The sequence below is a fragment of the Ailuropoda melanoleuca genome, chromosome 11 (assembly GCF_002007445.2).
Source record: "Ailuropoda melanoleuca isolate Jingjing chromosome 11, ASM200744v2, whole genome shotgun sequence".
NCBI classification, from domain to species: domain Eukaryota; kingdom Metazoa; phylum Chordata; class Mammalia; order Carnivora; family Ursidae; genus Ailuropoda; species Ailuropoda melanoleuca.
Genome location: NC_048228.1, coordinates 1,971,941 through 1,995,733, shown reverse-complemented (window position 1 = coordinate 1,995,733; position 23,793 = coordinate 1,971,941). Strand labels below are relative to the sequence as shown.

Genomic DNA, 23,793 nt, shown 5'->3' with positions numbered 1-23,793 from the left:
AGTGGATCGTGGTCTGTGTACCCTGTGTATGGGCCGAGAAGCGAAGCCCGGCCTGTGAGCACTGTAGGAACAGTGTCCCCTCTCCAAGTCCCTGCTTCTGGGACAGAGACGGACAGGAAGAGGGCCACAGAGGGTCCTGGAAGGTTTCTGCAGGAGGCAGGCCCCTCGGCTGGGTCATCCTCAGGGGCTGTGTCCACAGCTCCTGTCTGTGTCCCCAGCCATACACTCCTGTGCCGTGGGCAACGGCGGCTGCCAGCACCAGTGCGTCCAGCTCACGGCAACCCAGCTCCGCTGCCAGTGCCGCCCCGAGTTCCAGCTCCAGGAGGATGGGAAGCGCTGTGTCCGTGAGTGTGCTGCCAGCCCTCGGGTGAGGGGCACTGGGGCTGGGACCCCCACCAGGACTCCCGTACTCCACAGACCCACAGGCCCGCCCACGGACCCCAAAGTCTGAGCCCAGGGCTGCTGCTGGGACAGATGCTGGACTCGCCTCCCTGCTTGGCCGCTGGGGCTGGAAGTGGGGCTCGGGGGAGGCAGGGCCCCTTGGCTGCCCGGAGGTGGTGGGGGTATCGTCCAGCCCCCGGGGGGTGTGGGGAAGGAAGCCCCTTAGGCTGTGCTCTGGGATCACGCATCTGTTGGGGGCAGGAAGTCCGGGATGGGGCATGCGGGGTATGACAAGGAAGGGCATCCTGCGTTGTTCTCAGTTCTAATGCCTGCCCTGGGCTTTGTGTGGGCAAGTGGGACCCAGGCCCAGCCATCGGGTGGCTGGGCCCCACCTGGCATCTTGCCCTGGGGTCTCGGGGCTGCCTGTCATGGAAGGAGGAGCTTTGCAGATGGAGATGGTGGGGCAGGCTCGGGGCCCCAAGATGTGGAAATGACGGGGTGCTGGGATGCACATACGGAGAGTACTCCCCACACCTGCCCTCGTGGGTCCCAGGCCAGGGGTGAGGGTGGGCCCGAGGGGCTGAGCAGGGTGGTCAGAGTGCCATGGGGTCGCAGGGCTGGGGGGCTGCAGGGCGGCTTGGCTCTGAGTAGGAGAGGGCTTAGAGGAGCTGGCGGGCATCCTGTCTTCTCAGGGTGTCTTGGGGGCTCCCACATCTGGGGGAGGGGAGACCCCCACCGAGCCTGGGGGGGACTCATGAGAGGCCTGGGACACCCCAGATCTGCTGGAGCCCCCCTCCTTCCCTTTGCTCCATCCTTCTGGGCCTGTGACCGCAGGGAGAAACCCGTGCGCAGACCGGAACGGCGGCTGCATGCACACATGCCAGGTGCGTCGCGGCCTCGCGCACTGTGAGTGCCACACGGGCTTCCTGCTGGCGTCCGACCGCAGGTCCTGTGAAGGTAAGGTGCCCTCCCCGTGCGCCAGCCCCACCCTGGGGCCAGCTGTGGGGGGACCCGGGCCCAGCCGCTGCTGCGCCCGACCTTGGGCGGGGGACAGGGACACATTCGAGGAGCGTGAGTCTCATTTCAGCAGAAGCTGGCGGGCTCAGGTTGGGTTTTCAGTAGTTGTTGTGTTAGCTTAGTAGTAAGTATGTGGTCGTCAGGGAAACAGAAGAGGCCGCGGAGACAAGGAAGGGAGAATCCCGGGAGCGCCACGGCCGTCTCTGCAGCCGGCTTCTGGATGTTTCTATGGGTTTGTTAACACGTGCACTTAGAATCTTCCCAGATCCCAGCTGGGCGCCACTTTCTAGAACACGCCCCTTCATCCTTGGCTTCGGGGGTGCAGGCCGCGCAGCCTACGGTGTTTATTACCCATCCCAGGAATTTGGGCGGCCCCCTCCTCCCTGTACATGCAGCTCTGGGGAGGGGTCTTGCATGTCCCCCCGTCGCCCTCGGGCTGCATCCAGGGCAGGCGGTGGCCGTTTCCCCAGGCGTCCTAGGTGGGGGTCTGAGAGGCGGTGCTGCTGGGTACGGGCCCCACGGCACGGACACCAGGAAGGAGGGTGTGAGGCGCCCTTGCCCTGCTGCTGTGGAGGGCTCCGCAGGAAGCGGGCCGAGGGCCAGCTTCATCCCAAGGAATCTCAGGGGGTGTGACCCAAGCAATGTTGGGGATCAGACCCCAAGATCTGGGCCCTCATGGCCAGTGCTGTGGGTGGGGAGGCTGACGATGGCCCCCGGTGTCCACAGGCCCCTAGAGGCAGGCCATGGAAAGGCCCCTGTGGCGGCCCGAGACTGGGCTTGGTGATGGGGCGGGCAGCACAGCCAAGGCAGGTGGGTTTAGAGACGGACCCCGTTGCCCAGTGCTGCTGGCCCAGACCTGTGCCCTCCTCGCCCTCACAGGGAGCGTGGTTCTCCCCCGGGTGCTGTTGATGGGAACGTGGACGCTCTGGTGGGCTGCCTGTCACAGAGCCTTGGAACACGACCTGGGGAGGGAGCCCTGTGTCTGAGCCCTGACCCCCAGTGGGACCCCTCCACACTGAGCCCCACCCTGGGGCCGCACCTCCCAGGCCAGCAGTCCAGAACCCTCCGCCTCGATCTCTCCCGTGCAGATGTGGATGAATGTGCCACAGGGCAGGCCCAGTGTGCCCATGGCTGCCTCAACACCCGGGGGTCCTTCACCTGCCTGTGCCACGCCGGCTACGAGCTGGGTGCTGACGGCCGGCAGTGCTACCGTGAGTGGACAGCGGGCGGGCCCTGGACCCTGGAGTGTGGAGAGACCTGGGAGCAGCGACGCAGTTCCCCAGATCCCACGGGCACTGGCGTGCTGTGGCCTGGCCAAGGGGTAGAGCTGTCCTGTCAGCCAGGGGCAGTGCTGGGTGTGGGGGCTGAGGTGGGCCCGGGGTGGCGTGGGGAGGGGGGCAGGAGGGGCAGAACATTCCAGAGCCCACCCAGCCCAGGAGCTGGGTATAGCCTGTTTCCCAGTAAGATGGGCCTGGGGGCTGCAGGCTGGCTGCCGGGGTCAGGGGGTACCATGGGAGGGGGTCACCAGGACCACATCCCACGTCCCTACTGGCGGGTCTCGTCACAGGTATCGAGATGGAGATTGTGAACAGCTGCGAGGCAAACAATGGGGGCTGCTCGCATGGCTGCAGCCACACCAGTGCGGGGCCGCTCTGCACCTGCCCCCATGGTTATGAGCTGGACGAGGACCAGAAGACGTGCATCGGTGCGCAGCGGTTCCCTGCACGCTGCCCCCCACCCCCCCGTCTGTGTGTCTGCTTGATGCCCTGACTCGGCAGCTCCCTCCTGTGCTCCCCATCCTGCTCGCTCTGCCCTGGGCCGGGGGCTGGGCCGAGTGTGAGTCCTGCTGAGCACTCGGCACCCGCACCCCGTCAGCCCCAGCGGGCGCCCCCACCCGGCTCAGTCACTTGGGTCAATGCCCCGATTGCTGGGAGTAGCACCTGGAACCCTGAGAGGTGTAAAGGTTCTCTTCAGGGGGGACCCTGCTGCAAGATGGAATCCCCACCATCCTGCAGCCCCCCGTCCGGCCCCCACAGCGGGCAGGGCGGCCCTGGGGCCGCGGCGCATGTCCTGTGTGTGTGTCTGCGGGGCCAGGGTGCTGCGTGGACGTGTGTGAGCACGTGCGGGGCACGTGTGTTGGTGGGCATGCATGCAGGCAGGAACCAGTGGCCCTGGTGTGTGCCCCGCAGACGTGGACGACTGTGCAGCCTCCCCGTGCTGCCAGCAGGCCTGCACCAACAGCCCCGGCGGGTACGAGTGTGGCTGCTATGCCGGCTACCGGCTCAGCACCGACGGCTGCGGGTGTGAGGGTGAGTGGTGGTGAGCGGGGAGCCGCTGTGGGGCCGCTGGGGGTGGCCCCTCGCTGTGCTCCGCCCCAGGGCCTTGCTTGAGCACCTGCTGCCCGCAGAGCCGCGCGACCTCCCTGTGCCCCCCACTAGCGATGTCTCGCTCACGGGCTGGGCCTGTGCCCCTGGCTGCTCCCACCTGGCCTCCCCCGGGCTGGCGTCCACTGTCGCTCTGACGCTGGACACAGGAGGATGGCTGTGGAGCGGGCCTGCCTCAGCAGCTCTGGCCGTGGCCTCAGTCCAGTGGGCATAGACGGGGTGGGAGGGCCCCGCGTCCCCGACCCCCAGGGAATAGGCCCCACCAGCCCCGGGTCTGCCTGCAGACGTGGATGAATGTGCCTCTGGCCGTGGCGGCTGTGAGCACCACTGCACCAACCTGGCGGGCTCCTTCCAGTGCTCCTGCGAGGCTGGCTTCCGGCTGGACGAGGACCGCAGGGGCTGTGCCCGTGAGTCTCTGCCTCTCCCTGCGGGGACCCCGCCTTCTCAGGCACCTGCTCCTGGTGCCCCCGTACTCCCCTCCCTGGCTGCATGGACCCACTTCAGTCCCGCCTCCTGCTCTGGGCCAGGCCCCGGGCAGCAGCGGGGGAGGGGCTCGTCAGACGGGGCATCCTCCAGGGCAGGGTGCTGCCCGGGGGTCCTGGGTGGTCCAGCTCCTGCACTGCCCAGGTGACGCAAGGGATGGGGGACAGCGTCCAAGGGGAAGAGAGCCCCCGCCCCCGCCTCCCCCTTCCATGCTTGGTCAGGAGTGCAGCTGGGATGCCCCCTTGCCACCACCCTGAGGAGGGGTGCAGCAGGGGCTGTGGGTAGGAGCCCTGGGGAGGGGCTCAGGCCCTGGGCTGCATCTGGGCACTGGGCACCAAGGGGCAGGAGGATCCAGGACCAAGGAGGACGGTGGGTGGCAGGGGCTAAGGGGCCTTTGTGCCCCCACCCAGCCCTGGAGATCCCCGAGGTGGACCTGGACGGCCAGCTGCCCTTTGCACGGCCCCTCCCGCACGTCGCGGTGCTCCTGGACGAACTGCCTCACCTCTTCCAAGACGACTATGTTGGGGTCCAGGAGGAGGAGGAGGAGGCGGCCGCCGAGGCCCGGGGCGAGCACACACTGATGGAGAAGTTTGGTGAGAGGTGGGCCCAGCCGTGGGGCTTCTGCTCTCAGGCACCACGGCCCACGCCCGCTCAGCCCGGCCGCTGCCCACCGCTGGTCTTGGGCTTGAGGAAGAGCCTGGTAGTGGTTTTGTTTGACCAAGGCTCAGAGATGGTGCTGGGCTTGCACAGCATGTGTGGGGCTGAGCCTGGCTGGACGTCAGGCCCTGACGTCCCCCCCCCCCCGCTGGTCTGCCCCAGTCTGCCTGGACGCCTCCTTCGGCCAGGACTGCAGCCTCACGTGTGACGACTGTAGGAATGGGGGGAACTGCCTCCCGGGCCTGGATGGCTGCGACTGCCCCGAGGGCTGGACCGGCCTCATCTGCAATGAGAGTGAGGACACAAGGCTGGGGGTTGTGTGAGCCCCGGGGACCTGCAAGCGGCCACCCTGGCAGGGGGTCCCGGGGCCTGGCAGTGCCTGGCATCTGCCCCTCTTGGATGGTCCACGGCAAGCAGGCCAGCAACTAAGGCAGTGGAGGGGGTCTGACGAAGAGTAGCTGGTGGGCGAACAGTCATGTCCACGTCCTGGGTGAGAGCAGCCATGACCCAGGCCACCGGCAGGTCGGTAGCTGGAGTACTTTTGAGACCTGCCCTCCCAGCCCTGTCCGGTGACCCTGGGCCAGGCACACGGTGCTGGTCGGTGTCCGGGGCTCTATGTGCTGAAAGCCCTGCCGAGAAGCTGGCTGTGCTGGAGTTCAGAGGGCGAGGACACGGTGATCGATTAGTGATGTCTGCTGCGTGCTGGGGCAGGGCCAGGGGCACGAGTGCCTCTGGTCCGTTGCTTCTGAATGGTGGCTCACATACCGGGAGGGTTGCTCAGCATGCCTAGAGGGGCTGCTGGGCCCAGAGTCCTGCAGGTGGGTGACCCTCGCGCTTCACCGTCCCTGCCTGCAGCTTGCCCTCCAGACACCTTCGGAAAGAACTGCAGCCTCTCCTGCGGCTGCCAGAATGGCGGGACCTGCGACCCCGCGACGGGCGCCTGCCGCTGCCCCCCTGGCGTCGGTGGAGCCCGCTGTGAGGACGGTGGGTGCAGCCCCTCCTGGGGCTCTGGAGTGTCCCTGGGGTGGAGGCGATAGGACGCGACTGTTCAGCGGGCCTGCTGGCTTCTCCTGGCCGCCTGCCTTCTGCGGGGTGGGGAGGGGGAAAGCAACGACGTGGTGAGAGCAGCGTAGCTTTTCCACTGTTTGCTTTTCCTGGGAACCCACGGGAGCACGTGCTGAAGACTTGGCAGAACAGCACCTTTGCAATGGGTTCCCCTGTAAGGTAGTGAGCTCCCCGTTCCTGGAAGCATTCAAGTAGAGCTCTTTGGTGGCTGGGTGGGATTTGTCTGGGCCTATGGCTGCACGGGACACATTGCTGTCCTTTCGAACTGGGGAGTGTCTACATTTTTTGAATTTGAGGGTGGCCTTAGATAAATTTCCCCAGGCGACTGAGGCTTTACCTTTAAGTCTGCAGACCTTTGAAATTCTGCCTCTTTTGCTGGAGATGTAGCTAATGTGTCGAGAATTTCTTGTCTTAATAAGGGGTAGTTTCAGTCCCTGGAACCCGTCCCAGGGCTTCGGGGCGGCAACCTCGCAGGGCTGTCCTCCTCCTCCCGCTGGTCGGACTTTGCGGCTCGTCCGCGTCCCTGCCCTTCCCTTTGAAACCAGCCGTGGGCTAGAAGCTGTGCCCCTCCAGCCTCTTGGTCAGCCTTCCCATGTCCGGTTTTTCTCTCCTTTCTCTTTTAAGGACGCTCATGGATTAGGATAACCCAGGAGTCTCACCTGTAGATCCTGGGGATTTAGGCGTGGCCATATTTCGGGGTGACTGTTCCGCTCCCTGCAGGCCTTCAGGAGGCAGGACTGGGGCAGGAGCGAGCCTGAGGGAGGCACTTTGGCAGGGAAATCCAGATGCCCTCTCCTAGCCCCGGGGCCCCCTGAGCTTGGTCCTGGGATGCTGGCTGGCTGGGGCTGTGTGCCCTTTGTTCTCTGAAAGCCAGAGGTTGGGCTAGGTGACCACCGAGGGATGGGAAGTCAGGATGTGGTAGATGGGGGTCAGACACAGGAGACCGGGGTGAGGTCTTTGTGCATCTCCCACGTGTATGCTGAAGAATGTGCTTGGCTTTGTGCCCCGGGCCATTCTCCAGACCACAGACGCTGGGGAGACAGGCCAGCCGGGGCAGATGGCCATATCCATGGCTCATCTTGTGTCTGCCCTGTCCTCGTGGTGCCCTTGTCTGCCCCCGGACCCCTCCCTGTCTGGGATGCAGAGTCCTCAGGCTGCTGGTGGCTCCAAAGCCTCTGGCCCTGCCCTGGTGGCCTGGACCACTCCTAGCTCCTATGCTGGGCACAGGGGACCCTTGGAGCACCTCCACGGGTGTGGGGACGTGTCCAGGTGGGCACTTAAGGGACCTCGCATCCCACAGGCTGCCCCAAGGGCTTCTACGGCAAGCAATGTCACAAGAAGTGCCACTGTGCCAACCGTGGCCGGTGCCACCGCCTCTATGGGGCCTGCCTCTGTGACCCGGGGCTCTACGGCCGCTTCTGCCACCTGGGTGAGTCCTCTGCCCTGGTGGCCTGTGTCCAGGGGGTGGGGGTGCCTCACAGTAGGGCCGAGTGCTCCTGAGCCTTGCTGCCCACACTCAGGCTTGGGAGTGACTGTTCTGCAGAGGACGCGGGGCTCAGCGAGGTCCCTCCGCTGGCATGTGGGCTCCACCCCAGGGGCCCAGAGCTGTGTCCTCCGGTCTGTGCTGGCCTTCAGGGTGTCTGGGAGGGGGGTGGTCCCCAGCCTTCTGACGCCTCCTAGCCCCACAACTGGGCTAACGGGACGGCGGCAGTGTGGGCAAAGGCAGGCCACCCTTGGAATCTTCTGGGGCACGGGGCTCACCTTGGCTTTTGGAGTTTCCCGGCAGCAAGTGTGAGTCCTGAGTCCCCAGTGGGGTCACCCCTTGCTGGCGGGCTGGTGGGGAACAGGTGGGGGATGATGAGCAGACTTCATCTGGGAGCTCTGTACGGGACTTTGCCGGAAGGATTATTTAAAGGGAGATTGGGATTCCGAGAGTCTCCTGGCTGGGAGGTGGCGTGACCCGGGGCCAATGCCTGGACTTCGCTGAGACCCTGTTTCTCATCTATGAAATAGGCACAGTGGTCCCAGTGGCTGGGGCGGGCCGTGCCTCTCTGAGCGGCTCCTGGGGGGCTGGAGACCCTGGGACCCAGGAGGGGCTGGTGCACACAGGTAGGCAGGCCCCCCTCTTGGTTCTGTGGGTGCAGCCTGTCCGCCGTGGGTCTTCGGGCCCGGCTGCTCGGAGGAGTGCCAGTGTGAGCAGCGGAACACGCTGTCCTGTGACCGGAGGGATGGCAGCTGCTCCTGCAAGGCGGGCTTCCGGGGCGAGCGGTGTCAGGACGGTGAGTGCAGGGGTGGTGGGGAGTCGGGGAGGGCCCCAGGCTGGCTGACCCTGCAGGCCCCTCTCTTCTCTCTCTTCTCACCCCCTGCAGAGTGTGTGCCGGGCTTCTTTGGGCCTGGATGCCTACAGGTGTGTTCCTGCCCTCAGGGCATATCCTGTGACCCCGTCAGCGGCCAGTGTGGCAAGCTGTGTCCTGCCGGCTACCAGGGGAAGGACTGTGACCAAGGTCAGTGGCTGGCCCCAGCGATGCCCAGGGTCGGGTGGGGTGTGGGTCCTCTGGCTCACGCTGGGCACCGGACCCCTGAAGTGCTGTACAGCTCCGGGGGGCTGAGTTGGCCGTGCAGCCTGGCCTACCCTGGTTGCACAGTGGTGACCCTGCACTGGTCTGCCTGTCCCCGTGTCCTGGTCAGGGCTGCTAGGGCAGGAGTGAGTCTCTGTGCCCGGGGCCTGGCCCAGGGAAGGGGTCACGTCCTCCAACGTTGTTCCCCCCCGCCACTTCTTAGCTAGAGCATGCTCAGGGTGCTGGGATTCGGGGGGCTGGCACTCCGTCCGCTGGGTCTGAGTCTGCAGGACCTGGGCGGCTGCTCGGAGTGCAGCCTTGGGCTGGAGGTGCGGCCTGGCGTGTGGCAAAGGCCGTCTGCACGGCTGCCCTCGCCTGGGGCTGGAGGGAATGGGGGCAGAGCGGGGGGCCCGGCTGGAGGCCCCGGGCCCGTGTTGACACACCACAGACAGCCTGAGTCCGGGGGCGGCCCCGACCCCACTCACAGGGTGTGGGCAGCTGGGGACCACCTGTGGCACGGGCAGCACAGCCATCTGCACCTGTCGGCCCCAGGGGCATGGGGACCACCAGGCCTGCCGGGTGACTGGTGTGAGCATGCCTGGGGGGCTGGCTGGCTCCACCTCCCCCTAGCCATGGCCTGTCCCCTCTGAGGAGCAGGGAGGGGGCCCTGGGGACCCAGCCTGAGCTGAAGGGTCAGTGTCTCCCTCTGCAGCCAGGCCACGTCCCTCCAGAGTGGTGACCCTGTGCAGGGCTCTTGGGTCCCAGGGGTCCAGAAAGGGTGCGTGTGGGGTGCTGGGAACCCAGCCTGGACCCCCCAGCTTGGCGTGCACCCCAAGGGTCTCCGTGGTGTCTGGTGTCCTTTAGCTGCTGCTCTCCTGTCCCTACGAGCTCCCCACCCGGACCCCTGACTTCTCTCGGCTTCCCCCGTGCCCCTGCGGACACTCAGCTGAGCACTGGTGCTCACGAGCAGGGCCACACAGCTGCATTCGCTTGCCGCGGCGGCCGGGCGCTCTCTCCGGAGAAGCGTCCATGCCGCCCGCCACCCGCCACCCTCCGTGGTGGCTTGTTAGTGGAGGGCTCCCGGCCGCCCTTCCCCGCCGCTTTGCCTTCTCCTGTTTTCCCCTTCTCTCTGACCGTCTCCTGTGCCCTAAGGGTGCACCGCAGGAAATGCTACACAGAGTTTATAGGAATGACGGGCTCCCCACTGTTGTTGAGTCTGGAAAGATTTACTACCCCAAATGCCTGTCTGCCCGGCTCCCCGCGGCCCCCAGGGCTGCTTCAGTGCTGCCGTGGGGCCTCCCACTCCCTGGTTCCCGCAGTGCGGAAGCCTGTGTGCGCGGGTCTCCAGTCCTGCGGACGTGCCTGCGCCTGCTGGGAGGTGGGCGGGTGCCCGCAGGCGATGGGCCCCCGCGACATGGTTCACCAGGCTGTGTTCTCTGTCCCCAAGCTCCTTGAGCTCCCTCACCTGCCTGGCTGCGAAGGCCCCAGGGCTGGGACTCCACCCGTCCCATCCCGCTGACACTCTTCCCCTGGGACCCGCCTGTTCTCCCCGCTCCCCCAGGGCTGTTTTGATCCCTTGAGCTCTGATCACAGCCGCTCCCTCTGGGGGCTGCGCCCGCCTTCCTGGGCCTGTGCGAGCTTTCCTTGCAGTCCTCGGGGAGCAGCTGCAGGACTGCCCAGGGTTACGGCCGGCCTGCCTGCTGGGGCAGGTGGGGTGTGGGGGAGGCCGTGCCCAGGCTGGTCAGGGGCTTCCAGCGCTGGGGGCTCCACCTGTCCCCGCAGGGAGGCTCGAGGCTCCTGACACCCATGGGCTTCGCTGCAGCCCTACTGGGGCACAGAGCACCTGGGCCAGTCCTTCTCAGGAGGCTCTCTCTCCTTGGTCTCTGCTCTTCCCCGGGGTCTTGCTGACCCTCTGCTGGGCAGAGGAGGAGGGGGACCCAGGACTCAGGGGCCTCCACACCCTCTTAACGTGCCTGGCTCCGGTGGCAGCCCCCATTCTGCTGGGAGAGGGTCGCAGCTGGGGTAAAGTGGTGTATGCAGACCCCCACCTCGCCCCATCCCATGCTCTTTGGGGATCTGAGACTGAGGGGCCAGATTTATCCTGGGCTTCCTGGCTGAGTGGGGAGGGTGTGCTGCAGGGTACCCACAGAGTCCGTCCTGCACCCCCTTTCCCCTTTGCACGGTCAGCCCGAGCAGGCCCCTCCCTGCGCGCGTGTTCGGTGCTCTGCCTCCTCCTGTGACCCCCATGGTCGCCGGGGGACCCTGGCTGTGCCCAGCAGTTGTGCTGGGGCAGGAGAGCAGCTCCACCGGTCTTGTTCCTTCCTGCAGAGTGCCCAGGGGGGACATTCGGTGTGAACTGCTCAGGTTCCTGCTTCTGTGGGGGAGCACCCTGTGACCGGGTCACGGGGCAGTGCCTGTGCCCTCCAGGGAGGACTGGGGACGACTGTGGGGCAGGTGAGTGGCAGTGGTGTCCTGCTATACCCTCCCCGCCCCGTGCTATACAACTCTGGGTGGTCCCAGCCCTGGACCGTGTTTGGGGGTCCTGCAGCCTGCAGACCCCAGGCCTGTCCTTAACAGCTGAGAGCCCATGCCGTACCACCCTTGGGTCTGGGGGCTCCCTGGGCTGCCTGCCCACCGCCCGTCCTGGGGCAGAGGCTCCTCTTCTGGATGCGGCGCTCTGCTGGGGGGAGGGATTGGGGGTTCCCATGACCCGTTGCTTCCTCTCCCCTGAGCCGTGATGCGGGGTCAGTGCCGTGTCAGACAGGGCCAGCAAGGCCCCGGGGGAGACTGACTGCCTGGCGGGGGGGGTGTCTAGATTGTCCTGAGGGCCGCTGGGGGCTCGGCTGCCAGGAGATCTGCCCTGCGTGTGAGCATGGTGCCACCTGTGAGCCTGGGACCGGAGCCTGCCTGTGCCCCCCCGGTTACGCGGGCAGCCGCTGCCAGGACGGTGAGTGCGGGGTCCCCCGACCTGAGTATGGTCAGCCCCTGGCCTGCGCCCCAGCCAGCCCATGGGATGACCCTGCCCCATCCCGCAGCGTGCCCGGCAGGCTGGTTTGGGCCTGGCTGCCAGCTGAGGTGCCCCTGTGCCAATGACGGGCACTGCCATCCAGCAACCGGACGCTGCAGCTGTGCCCCTGGGTGGACCGGCCTCAGCTGCCAGAGAGGTGGGTGGCCTGGGGCCCAGGGCTTGGGGTGGGGGCGCTGGGGCCAGCAGGAGGCCCCCTGCCTGGCTGGGCCTGTGCAGGCTGACCCGGGCCGTGTTGCAGCCTGTGATGACGGGCGCTGGGGACCCGACTGCAGCCGGCGCTGCACCTGCAGCCCAGGCCGTGGGAGTTGCGACGCGGTCAGTGGCCTGTGTGTGTGTGAGGCCGGCTACACAGGCCCGCGGTGCGAACAGCGTGAGTCCTGGGCCGCCCACAGCCACGCTCCCATGCCTGTGCACGCATGCACACGCACGCACGCAAGTACCGGGGGCTCTGATCCTGTCCTTCTGTCCGGGGACAGGTGGACGGTCTCCTCCCCTGAGTTTCCCCAGCTGCCCCTGTCCCGCCAGGCCTAGGCGTCCTCCCACCACCCCCCAGACTGCCGGGGTCTGTAGGGTGCCCCTGGAGCAGCAGGCAGGGAGAGCAGGGAGCAGCCACCTGGCACCTGGAGGAGGGGAGGACCAAGGGCCATGACCTTCCGTGTGTGTCTCCCACCCCCCCAGGCTGGGGCAGCTCCAGAGGTCATGCCTTTGGGTTCCTACCTCCTCCGGGGACTGACTCAGTCCTTAGCTGGGCAGGGAAGGGAGGAGTGCCCCACAGTCCCCCCCCCGCCCCGCCTGGGATGCCAGAGGTGCAGGTGGGTCTCGGTCGGTCTCCCCCGCTCCTGCTGACAGCGGGCTGGGGCTGCGTGTCTCAGGGTGTCCCCAGGGCCACTTTGGGCCGGGCTGTGAGCGGCAGTGCCAGTGTGAGCATGGGGCAGCCTGCGACCATGTCAGCGGGGCGTGCACCTGCCTGGCTGGCTGGAGGGGAGCCTTCTGTGAACGCGGTGAGCTGGGGCGTGCCGGGGCTGGCGGGTGGACCCTGCCACCCTGGCCGTGTCCCATCACCACCTGCTCTCTGCAGCCTGCCCGGCGGGCTTCTTTGGCCTGGACTGTCGCGGTGTCTGTGACTGTGCCGCCGGGGCCCCCTGTGACTCTGTGAGCGGCTCCTGCCTCTGCCCTGCTGGCCGCCGGGGCCCCCGCTGTGCACAGGGTGCGTGAGGCCCAGGCGGCCCTGGGGGCTGCAGGAGAGGGGCCGGGGCCTCTGTGCCAGGCCCACCTCTGGGGGCCTCCTCCCGGGTGTCTGAAGCTGCCAGGTGGCCACTGGAAACGCTGTTTGCCCGCAAACAGCGTGTTGGTCCCTCTGGGTGGCCACCCTGAGGGGTGCCCAGGCCAGAGGGAAGGGAAGGTTGCCCAGCTGCCCCAGACGTGCTGCAGCCCCTCCAGACCCTGAAGGTCCCCTCCCTCCTGCAGCCTGCCCCGCCCCCACCTACGGACACAACTGCAGCCAGACCTGCTCCTGCTTCAACGGGGGCTCCTGTGACCCTGTCCATGGACAGTGCCGCTGCGGCCCTGGCTGGATCGGCCCCACCTGCCTGGAACGTAAGCCACCCCCACCCCAGGAGTCTGGGACCAGGGATTGTGTCAGCCCCTCCGTGGGCCACACGGGGTCATGTGGGCGTGGGATGCTGGCGGACAGGAGTCTCAGCAGGAGCGGTGGGCAGGGGGGCTGGGGGCCTGTCATGCCCCCTCTGGCACCTGGCCCTGGGGGGCGCAGGGAGGTGCCGGGCTCTGCAGGGCTGGGTTGGTGGGCCCGGGGTGGTCTGGGGCGGGTTGTCTTAGAGACAGGCCTGGGAGAGGTCCTCCCCACCATGTCTGGTATTGGGTTTTGTGGGGTACTGGAAGGTGCACAACCACTGGGCTGGCTCTTGATGGGGGAGAGGCGTCGGGCCCGCTGGGCTGGGCTGCTGCGAGCTGCTCTCCTCCTCCTGCAGCCTGCCCCACGGGCTCGTACGGCGAGAACTGTCAGCATGCCTGCCTCTGTCAGCACGGGGGCACCTGTGACCCCGTCTCAGGCCACTGCACGTGCCCGGAGGGCTGGGCTGGCCTGGCCTGCGAGGAGGGTGAGCCCGGGTCAGACAGAGGAGGCGGAGGGACCCGGGAGCCAGGGTGGGTGCCCCGAAGTATGCTGGCATGCCCCCCACTCTGTGGGCGGAGATGGCTTTCTGCCAGTAGGTCTGCGGTGTGACCTTCTCAAGGACAGGGGCCCGAGGCTCTGGGTGCAGGAAGCATGGGTGGGGTGGGGGTCTCCTGGGCCCTCGGGACGTGGGGCACTCCTGGGGTACTGTGCCCTGCAGAGTGCCTCCCGGGGCGCTTTGGAGCCGGCTGTGAGCACAGTTGCGGATGTCTCAACGGCGGCATCTGTGACCGGCCCTCGGGCCACTGTCTCTGCTCAGCCGGCTGGACTGGGGACAAGTGTCAGAGCCGTAAGTGGGCCAGATTGGGGGCTGGGGTTGTGGAGGGAGGCCAGGGGGCCCCGCTGGTCCCCTCAAGGGGTGGCCTCAGCCTTGCTCCAGGGTGGAGGGCCCCGTGAGGTGGTCCCTTGGCAGGTGGGGGCAGGGGCTGCTGTGCGAGCTCTCCCAGGGGTCCCCTGTGGGATGGGTGGCGGGGTGTTTGGCCCTGCTCACACCCCTGGAGCAGGACTCAGTCCTCTGCCTTGTTTTGCCTGTCGCAGCCTGTGCTGAGGGCACGTTTGGGGCACGCTGTGAGGAACGCTGTTCCTGCCGGCGGGGGGCCACCTGCCACCACGTGACGGGGGCCTGCCTCTGCCCCCCGGGATGGAGAGGCTCACGGTGTGAGAACGGTGAGCCCCTCGGCTCCGCCAGCACCCATGGGGCCAGCTGCTAGGGTGGAGGGGGTGTTTGCACAGCGATCCCTCCGGGCTGCACTGGCCCCAGAGCCCCCCACCACCCCCAGCCCTGACTTCCTGCAGCCTGCCCGCATGGCTGGTTTGGAAAGGCCTGTGCCCAGCGCTGCCTGTGCCCGCCCAGCGCCCCCTGCCACCATGTCACCGGGGCGTGTCACTGTCCACCAGGCTCCACGGGTCCCGGCTGTGAGCAGGGTAGGTGACCCCAGCCAGGGGGCAGAGCAGCTGGTAGCTGAGGCTATACGGACCCCGAGTTGCACCCGAAACCTCCACCCCCAGAGGGGGCCACATGGGGGGGTTGTTCCCGAGCTGGGCGAGGACTGACCGCTCCCACCTGCACCCCAGCCTGCCCACCCGGCACCTTTGGGGAGAGCTGTGGGCATAAGTGCCATTGTCCCGGCGTGTCCCAGCGTGTCCCGGCGAGAACCAGGCCTGCTAGGCTGTCCTCAGGAGGCGCTGCTCATCCCAGGGCTGGGGGTGGGATGCCAGGGGGGCAAGGCCTGGCCCCTGACCTCTGGCACCTGCCCCTGTCCCTGCAGGGTGCCCCCCCGGGCGGTTTGGGCCTGGCTGTGAGCAGCAGTGTGGGTGTCTCCACGGGGGCTCCTGTGATGCAGCCACCGGGGCCTGCCTCTGCCCTGCGGGGTTCCTGGGGGCTGACTGCAGCCTGCGTGAGTGGCTGGGGGGAGGGCTGGGTGAATGGGGGAGGGACAGGGTGGCTGCTCCCTGGGCCTCAGTGGGCAGGGCCCCCCAGCCAGCCTGTGGGAGGACAGCCCCCTGACCATCTAGCTTCCTGATTCTCCTGCTGGGCCTGACCCCAGGCTGGGCTAAGGTGGGGATGTCCGTGTGACCCCAGTGTCCCTGCCAGCCAGCTCTGTCCCCTCCCCTGATCCCCTGCACTGGCCACGTCCAGCAGGGGCTTGTGCACCTCTGTGCAGACGGAGGCCCGCTAGGCATCCCGCCCAGGAGAGTGCCTGTCTCTGAGTCATGGGGAACTTCCTGCCGGTCTGGGAGCCTGGATCAGCTGGGGGCAGTGGGGTGGGGGTAGCAGGGAGTCCCTGTCCCTGCAGAGCTGGCCTGGCCCCCAGCAGAACTGCGGGTGGAGGGGAGATGCCAGGGCGGGCAGGGGCACGGGAGGTCTCCACAGCCCACCCTGTCTGCGGGCTGACATGGCAGAGAAAAGGGGAGCCGGCAGGGGTGGCCACCGTCCTGCTTCCTCCCAGCAGCCTGTCCACAGGGCCGCTTCGGCCCCGGCTGTGCCCACGTGTGCAGGTGTGGGCAGGGAGCAGCCTGTGACCCCGTGACTGGCAGCTGCACCTGCCCCCCCGGGAGGACTGGCGTCCACTGTGAGCACAGTGAGTGCCCGCTCTGTCTGCCCCTTCCACATTTCCCGGATGCCACTGCATCAGCCCTTGGGATGGGGGTGTGGGGGGGCAATGGGGAGAAGCTACGGGTCTCCCAGGGGAGAACCAGGCCCGAGAGCCGGGTGGCGCATTCACACCAGCAGCCTCCACTGACCCTGTCGAGTGGCTGGTGGGGCGCTGAACAGGTCCCAGCCCAGAGCCTCCCAGCAGGAGGGCCTAGTGGCTGTTTTGTCTGATGACAGAGCCAGCTCCCTGGCTCAAGTCCCCGTGGCACAGGGTCCTGCTGGGCCCGGAGGCCGAGAACCCCAGGTGGAGGGAGTCCTGGAGTACAGGGTGTGGTGGGGAAAGGGGGTGACCCCAGGAGCCGTCCTGGGGCTGCCACCCATGATGGCACTCCTGGTCCCCGTGGCCACAGCTATGGCCCCTTGGCCTGGCTCCCACACCCTGGTAGGTCAGAGCACTCTGCCAGCCTTTGGTCCTCATCAAGGGGTCAGTGACCTCCCCCCCACGAGTCCCCCAGTTCTTAGCTGGTGGTAGCAGAGTCCTAAGCACTGTGGCCTGGCTGCAGCTAGGCTGTGTCCAGGCCTCCAGGGACTACAGCAGTCATGGGTCAATCAGATTATGATCAGGGACCATCTGGAGGGCCTGGCAGCCCGGCCGCCTCAGCCTGGAGGATGTGCCTGTGCAGAGGGCCGGCCACCACCTCCAGGAAGTCTTCCCTAACCAGCTCCCTTCAGCTGGGCAAGCACTCCCTGCCCCTCCTCGGCGCTCAGCCAGGCCTGGCGTTTGCGGAGAGGATGGATGAATGGGCAGGATGCGGCTGGTGTCAACTCCCTGGCACATGGGCACCTGGGGGCAGAGACTGGCCCCAGGAAGTGTTCGTTGAATGAAGGCCAGATGTAGGGACGTGTCCCCAGAGCGTGTCCAGCCCTGGGCCGGAGCACTGAACAGTGTCTGACTTCTGCCCCCAGGCTGCCCTCAGAACCGGTTTGGCGTGAGCTGTGAGCACGTGTGCTCCTGCAGGAATGGGGGCCTGTGCCATGCGGCCAATGGCAGCTGCTCCTGCGGCCTGGGCTGGACGGGGCCATACTGTGAGCTGGGTGAGTGGGCAGGCCACGCCCTGGCCGGGGAGGGGACTGGTCTGGACCCCCCAGGAGAGCACGGGGCTCAGGAGCCTCTGTGTGGGGCTGCTGTGGGGCTGGGCAGGGCCCCCCAAGGTCGCGCGAATCAGGCTCGTGCCGGGGGCCGTCCCTCGGGCCCCCCCGGTCTTCTGCGGCAGGAGGCTGACCTGCTGGCTCTGTCCCCAGCCTGCCCTCCTGGTTACTACGGTGCCGCCTGCCGTCTGGAGTGCTCTTGCCAAAACAATGGCACTTGTGAGCCCACCACGGGCGCCTGCCACTGCGGCCCCGGCTTCTACGGCCCGGCCTGCCAGCACTGTGAGTCCTGGGGTGGGGACCCCGGCCCCGGTGGCTGCTCCTCCCACGTGGGAGGTCGGGACCAACGTGGGCTTCCATAGCGATGGCCACTGTTCCTGTCCCTCCCCGTGGCGGCCGGTGAGACAAGGCCTGGCCCCACTCACTTTGGGACGTCAAGGCTGGAGGCCTCCGCCCAGGGTCCCATGTGAGCAGGTGCACCTCTCCCCTAAGCCCCAGTTGTGATGGGGGGCCAGGCCTGGGTGGGAGAAAGGGGGAGCACAAGCCTCTGAACCAGGACTGAGGTAGGAGCTCTAACTGGGGTGTCCTTCAGCCTGTCCCCCCGGCTTTCACGGGGCTGGCTGCCAGGCAGCGTGTGAGTGTCGGCACGGGGCCCCCTGCCACCCCGTCAACGGCCAGTGTGTCTGCCCCTCCGGCTTCTCCGGCCAGCTCTGTGAGAGGGGTGAGTGCTCCGTGTTCCCATGTGCTCCCCTGGCCCTATCCTGTCTGGTAGGGGACAGGATGGGACGCTGAGTCCACTGCCCCCCACCAGGGTGTGAACCAGGCTCGTTTGGAGAGGACTGCCGCCAGCGCTGTGACTGTGAGGCAGGGGCACCTTGCGACCCCATCACCGGCCACTGCCTGTGTCCCCCGGGGCGCACAGGGGCCGCTTGTGACCTCGGTGAGTCTGGGGTCGCGCTCGGCGGAGCACGGGCATGGGTTTCCGCTGGTGGCAAGGATTGCTTGTGTAGGGGGAGCCTCAGCTGTGCTCTCCCCTGGCCTGGGCTCCGTGCCCCCCTGTGCCGGTCCCACCCCTCTGCAGGCGGGGGCCAGCATGGGGCTCCTGCTCAGGAATGTCAGGACCTCCCCCTGCTCTCTGGCCAGAACGGGCCCCGTGAGGTGGGAAGGAGACCTTCCCGGTCTGCCAGCCTGCTCAGAGATAGGAGGGGCTGTCCCCTGCAGTTGCACACATGACCTCATATGTTTGTCTTGACCTGGGGAGGAGCATCCCTGACTGCCAGGCCCCCTTGGTCAGTCCCGGGGTTGGGCAGGCGCCCAGTACCTGGAGCTTTCCCACGTGGGAGGCCCGCGCAGGGCAGGAAGAGGGAGGGATCCCTACCCAGAGGGCCTGGGGCGCCCCGGGCAGAGCAGGCAGGAACGGCCCTCAGGGCCGTGTCTCCCACGGCCTTCTTCCTGCAGACTGCACACCGGGCTTCTTCGGGCCGGGCTGTGCCCTGCGCTGCAGCTGTGGGGCTGGGGCTGCCTGTGACCCCGTCAGTGGGCGGTGCCACTGCGTGGACGGCTACTTGGGGCCCACCTGCCAGCAAGGTGAGTTAGGCTCCCCAGGGGGAGGCAGGAAGACAACATGCTCCCCAGCCCTGCCCCCGCGGGAACCCCGTCCCTCCTCCCACACACAGGTGGTCGGCCAGGCTAGCTGGCGAGAATGTCGCCATCCCCCCGCCGTGCCCGCGGGTTCCACACGGCTTCTCACGCGCCAGGTGTGGGCCTCGCAGCTGCTGGACGGTGGGGCAGGGTTCTGCCGTGCCAGCAGCCCCCTGCAGCCCCCCACAGCCCTGTGGGCAGGCTAGGTGACATAGTGTAGGTGGGCGCTGACCCAGCCCTTCACCCCCTCCCCAACTTGTGCTGCGTGTGTGTGAAGCCGGGCGTGATGGTGCGCCCGTGCGTACGTTTGCTGCAGTCTGTGTACTAAGCCCTGTGGGTGTGCACGCAGTGCCCGTCAGCAACACCCGCCCCGACCCTGGGCAATGGGGGAGCGCGCAGTGACAGCACCTTGGCCTCTCGGCCCCCACGCCCCCGGGGGAACACACATCTGCAGGCAGAAGTCGGGGTGCCCCTGGAGCCCCCTGGTCAGCTCGCCCAGGCCTAGCCTGCTGAAGGGAGGGGAGCTGTGTGCTGAGAGGGTCGCGTCTGGCCCCGCGGGGACAGGCTCCATGGACAGGTGAAGCCGGGAGTCCAGACGGGTCTGCGGCCTGGGAACCCCACATGCGGGCTGGTTGTTGCGTGTGCCTGTTTTTGAGCCACTGGGAGGCAGCCCTGGCCCAGGACTGTTAGGGTCTCACGGTGGGCAATGGAGGCGCGGCTGGCAGGGCTGCGGCTCCGACCCGAGCGCCACCCACGGCGGCACCTGGTGGTCATCTGTGGTACTGCACTGCAGACCCCTGTGCGGTCCTGGCGGCCTGGACTGGTACTGGGGTCTCGGACCTGGCTTACCCTTCAGGCAGGTGGGAAGGAAGAGAGGCAAGGCTGTGCTGCCTTGCAGTCCTGGCCCCTGCCCCCTGCCCTGGAGTGGACTGGCGGGGTTCTAGTAAAGCACCTCCCAGCCCTCCATGCTGCTGTGCTTGGGGGAACAGGGAGCTGTCATTTGGGGAAGGGGGGAGGCCTCGCTATTTGCATAGGTGTGAGCAGGGAAGAGACTTTGCCGGGGAGGACCCGGACGGGCCTAAGTGGGAGACTGGCGTTTGCATTTGGGGCATCATTGGCCTGTTACCAGCAGACTGAGGCCAGAAGAGGGATGAAGATTGCCCACTTATATATAGTTTGGGCCCCACAGGGCAGCGGGGGATCCAGAACCTGGACCTCAGAGCTGGGGAGGAAGGGGGGGCTGTCTCCCCTCTAGGCTGGAGCTGGAAGGGCAGGAGGGAACACGGGAAGTGTGAGCCCCGAACTCTGGCAGCTTCAAGAGTTCCCACCGGCCCTGGCGCTGACCCTCCTTTCCCCTGTCCCTGCAGCGGCCTCACATCCAGCTTCTCACGGACCAGCACTTGGGCTCGGCAGCAGGGCAGAGAAACACTAGCTCAGAGGCAGCCCCCAAGCAGGCCCATCTTCCAGGCGTTTTGGTGACGACCGAGGAGGGGTGCCTGTGGGCCAGCCAGGACTGCAGCCCCAGACTGTGCCCGGCCCTGCGGCCTCTCGCTGGGCAAGGATCGGCTGGCCACGGGGAGCGAGGCGCTGCCTGCCCTAGCTCCAAGGAGCCCAGGCGAGTGGGCCCGGCCTCGGGCTGCACAGCCACACAGCGGCGCTGGACGCAAGTGCTGAGGAAGCCCCCCCGCCCACCCCCCTGCCGCCCCCTCCGCGGCCCTGGGCGAGGACCGAGGGCGCGTGGGTGCAGGCGCAGGCAGAGCCCCTGCCTTCTGATCAGGTTCTTGTGGTGCTAGGCCCTGGGGCTGCTGCGCTCAGCCTGTTGACCCGCTGTATTTATGGAGACGTATTTATGGGCAGCTGGCCACGCCCCCTGCACCCCTGGGCACCGGAAGGCTGCCCGCCCCTGCCTGCCCCAGGAAACCCTGCTGCGGGACTTTGGGGCCCCGTGGGGTCTCTGGGCGGCGGGCTCCGGTACCTGTGAAATCCAGAAACTTAAGAAAGAAGCCGCTGCTTCCTTGTGGCCTGTGTGTTCGCTGCTTTGGGCTTGCTGTGCTGGCCTCCCAGGGCATCACAGTGCGTGTGGACAGGAACCTTCCCCCGGGCCAGGGAGGCCCCACAGGCGCTGGGCCCCATTTGGTCCCTGCCCCTCCCTAGGGGTGGGGGTGGTGTACGAGGAGAGTTGGGGTTTGTCCGGTTCCCGGTGCTCTAGGGGGGCACGCGGGGGCTGGTCTGTGTGTGGGAGCATGGCCCCATGGGGAGGAGGCTGGCCTGAGGGCAGGGTGATGGGGGGTCAACATGGGCACCCCACCCCTCCTGTCTTCAGGGTGGAAACGGCAGGGGGGGGTGAAGAGCATCCCAGGGGTGGGGTGGCCAGTGGACTGGGTTGGACCCAGATGGCCACACCAGCACTTAGGGTCTGGGCTGTAGCCCCCGGTGCCCCCCCCAACACCAGTCCAGCTAGCGCTTACCCTCAGGGCAAAGGACCTGGCAGAGTGAAACGAGGAGGGTTCTGGCAGCCACGTCCCCTTAAACAGACACCTAGCAGAGAGAGCCAGTTATGGGGCGTTCACGTAAGTGTGATGAATGTCTCTGGAGGGGACGGGGCCAGGCCAGGGACCGTACAGAAGAAGCCGGTACAGGAACAGTGGTGAGGGCAGCCCGGCGCGGCTAGACCGCAGGCTCTGCGGTGCAGGGCGCTCTTCTGGAAAGCGGCAGGGAGGCTCGGAGGGAGAGGACGTCTCCGGAGGCTAACAGAAACGGAGGAGGGGAGGCGTTGACCTCCTTCTAACTGAAGCTCTAGACAAGAGGAAAAAATTGACGGGAAGCAACGCCAGAAGGTGAATGATCTCAGACTGAAAGCACTCGACGTGGCAGAACAGGGGTGAGAATGCCACGGTCTGAAGAATTTTAAGGAAATCACCAGCAAGGAGAGATCCTAAAAGGCCCAGGAAAGAACAGAAACCCACGTGGCATCAGCCTTCACAACAGAAACTCCGGAAACCGAGAAAGTGACATTCTGTTCTCAGAGCACTGAAGAAAAAGTTTTGAAACTCGAAATGTATGTGCTGTTAAAGTGTCTGAAAAACAAAGCCCGGATTACTCTTGGGGGTTAACCCTCGGAAGCCAGAGCTGAAACCAGAGCTGAAAACGTGCCAGCAAGGAGAGCAAGAAACACAGCAGGTGCGGTGGGGAGGTGAGATTCCCCGAGTCACTTAGTCGAGTCACCTAGTCACAAAAAGAAGCAACCATTCACAGCGACCTATGGCAGGGGTGTGGGAGCAGGGGCGCCAGAGCAGGGGCTGGGAGAGGGCCCCGGGACCCTCTCTGCTGGCGAGCGATGCGGAGAGACCACCGATGCTGGCTGGCGAGGGAGTGCACCTGCATGCATTTGCATCATAGGAAGACAGGTGCGCCCCCTGCAAGAACACTGGTGGGCGGGCAGCCTTTCAGCCCCGGAGGGCATGTCCTTGTGCTGGTGGAAGGTCGGGAAAGAGGGAGGACAAACAGAGTAAGAAAGTAGATCCACAAAGCCCATACATGGGACAAGGGACGATCTAAACCCCGGTCCCAGGGCTGCGTGAGACGCTGCTCAGCGGTATTTGAACTGTGAAAGATGCCCCTAGAACGATGGATGGAGATGCCCACAGAGTAAGTCAAAAGAAAGCGGGCTACGAGCTTTAATGTTTCGGAGGGAAACGCATCAGAAGTGGCGGTGTGGAAGTCCGTGTGGGGATGTGTTCACGAAACAGCGGCAGCTCGGAAATTCCCGGGACTGATGCTGTAACAGCTGGAAGTAAACTGTGCGAGCTGCTGATTTTGACGTGCTCTTTATAAATAAAACAGTAGCTAGGTCAAGAGAGCAGGACATAAGCAAGGAATAAAGTGTAGCGAGCTTCAACAGATGCGGTCGATCGATACTGAGGCTCATGCTCATACATGCATCATATTCGTAAACACGGAATTCACATCTGTGTATGAACTTCACACTCACAAATGCAGAAGGATGCCGCACTTAACAAAACCAACATTCCTTTGAAGGTGAGTAAGGAAGACAAGAGCGAGCAAGACTGATTTTTTTAAACACAGACAAAACACAGGAGGAAGAATTAACTCACAGAAACGACAGAGTAAGGGCTCAAAATGATACTAGGAGTGACCACGTACAAGGAACTTGAAATTTTTTAAAAAATGGTAAGTTTTAAGGGAAATTATGAAATGCCAGGATTGGTGTTGGTAGAAATAAAAAAAACATGAATAAACCAATAACGTAAGTAAATGCAAATAGTAACGGGGGAATCTCTAAAAAGAAGAAAAGCAGCTCACCTCATTTCATGAGGCCAGTCTAACCTGGTTCTTAAACCAGGTGAGGGAGGTACAAGGAGAGGAGATGACAGACTCGTTACATGTATGCAGAAATCCCCATCCTAGATATTAGTTACTCAAATACACATTTTTTTAAAGATTTATTTATTTGAGAAAGAGAAAGAAGGAGCACCCACGAGCAGGATGGACAGAGGGAGAGAGAATTGCAAGCAGACTCCTCGCGGAGCGCAGAGCCCAGTGTGGGGCTTGATTTCATGACCCCGAGATCATAACCTGAGCTGAAATCAAGAGTTGGACGCTTACCCGACTGAGCTGCCCAGGCACCCCGCCGCTCAAGACTATTTTATAAAGAATATCAACTCGATCCAATGGGCATTGCACTTGAGTAAAATGCCAGGACAACCTAATTCCCCCAAATGCACTGACGTATTTGAGGAGACGAGCAATCGGATGATTGTCTGCTGGAAGCAGAAAGAGTATTCTACAGAATTCAGCATCTCTTTAGGATATAAATTCTCGGGAGGCGGGAGTGGGTACAGACAGGCGCTTTGTTGACAATGGTCATGCGCCAAGAATGTCTTGCAAGTCTGGTGGAGAAACCAGTGGCTCAAGTCTCTGTGAGCGAAGAAGGCCTGCCTGCCGCTCGTGCCCGCCCGGCACACGCTGGGGCCCTGCCGTCTCCGCCTGTGCTGTCCACCTCCCTGGCCCTGACCCGGGAGCCCCCAGCTCTGGCTGTCCCTCCCCCAGGAGAACGCAGTCTGGGAGACGTGGCTCTGCTCACTCCACACTGGAACCCTGGATGGACGGCGCCTGCGTAGGGC

At 65.5% G+C, this 23,793-nt stretch overlaps 1 protein-coding gene across 16 annotated transcripts in view; it reads left to right on the top strand.

Moving 5' to 3' along the window:
- Nucleotides 1–20,669, top strand: part of MEGF6 (multiple EGF like domains 6) — an 88,736-nt gene extending 68,067 nt beyond the window's left edge. For 8 of the 16 annotated variants that reach the window (XM_034671097.1, XM_034671096.1, XM_034671089.1 and 5 more), the window contains 31 exons: nt 219–344; nt 1,216–1,338; nt 2,487–2,609; nt 2,966–3,103; nt 3,588–3,707; nt 4,067–4,189; nt 4,676–4,858; nt 5,085–5,216; nt 5,778–5,906; nt 7,288–7,416; nt 8,132–8,266; nt 8,357–8,491; nt 10,874–10,999; nt 11,361–11,492; nt 11,581–11,709; nt 11,812–11,943; nt 12,446–12,574; nt 12,652–12,780; nt 13,041–13,169; nt 13,562–13,690; nt 13,925–14,053; nt 14,302–14,430; nt 14,560–14,688; nt 15,033–15,161; nt 15,717–15,845; nt 16,826–16,954; nt 17,162–17,290; nt 17,601–17,729; nt 17,820–17,948; nt 18,467–18,595; nt 20,017–20,669. In XM_034671097.1, coding sequence (XP_034526988.1) covers nt 219–344; nt 1,216–1,338; nt 2,487–2,609; nt 2,966–3,103; nt 3,588–3,707; nt 4,067–4,189; nt 4,676–4,858; nt 5,085–5,216; nt 5,778–5,906; nt 7,288–7,416; nt 8,132–8,266; nt 8,357–8,491; nt 10,874–10,999; nt 11,361–11,492; nt 11,581–11,709; nt 11,812–11,943; nt 12,446–12,574; nt 12,652–12,780; nt 13,041–13,169; nt 13,562–13,690; nt 13,925–14,053; nt 14,302–14,430; nt 14,560–14,688; nt 15,033–15,161; nt 15,717–15,845; nt 16,826–16,954; nt 17,162–17,290; nt 17,601–17,729; nt 17,820–17,948; nt 18,467–18,595; nt 20,017–20,081 — 3,986 coding nt within the window. In that variant the 3' untranslated portion in view covers nt 20,082–20,669. Of the gene's footprint in view, nt 1–218; nt 345–1,215; nt 1,339–2,486; nt 2,610–2,965; nt 3,104–3,587; nt 3,708–4,066; nt 4,190–4,675; nt 4,859–5,084; nt 5,217–5,777; nt 5,907–7,287; nt 7,417–8,131; nt 8,267–8,356; nt 8,492–10,873; nt 11,000–11,360; nt 11,493–11,580; nt 11,710–11,811; nt 11,944–12,445; nt 12,575–12,651; nt 12,781–13,040; nt 13,170–13,561; nt 13,691–13,924; nt 14,054–14,301; nt 14,431–14,543; nt 14,689–15,032; nt 15,162–15,716; nt 15,846–16,825; nt 16,955–17,161; nt 17,291–17,600; nt 17,730–17,819; nt 17,949–18,466; nt 18,596–20,016 lie in introns of those variants that run through there. The other 8 variants (XM_034671091.1, XM_034671094.1, XM_034671093.1 and 5 more) reach the window with 8 other exon arrangements.
- The last annotated feature ends 3,124 nt before the right edge of the window (nt 20,670–23,793 follow it).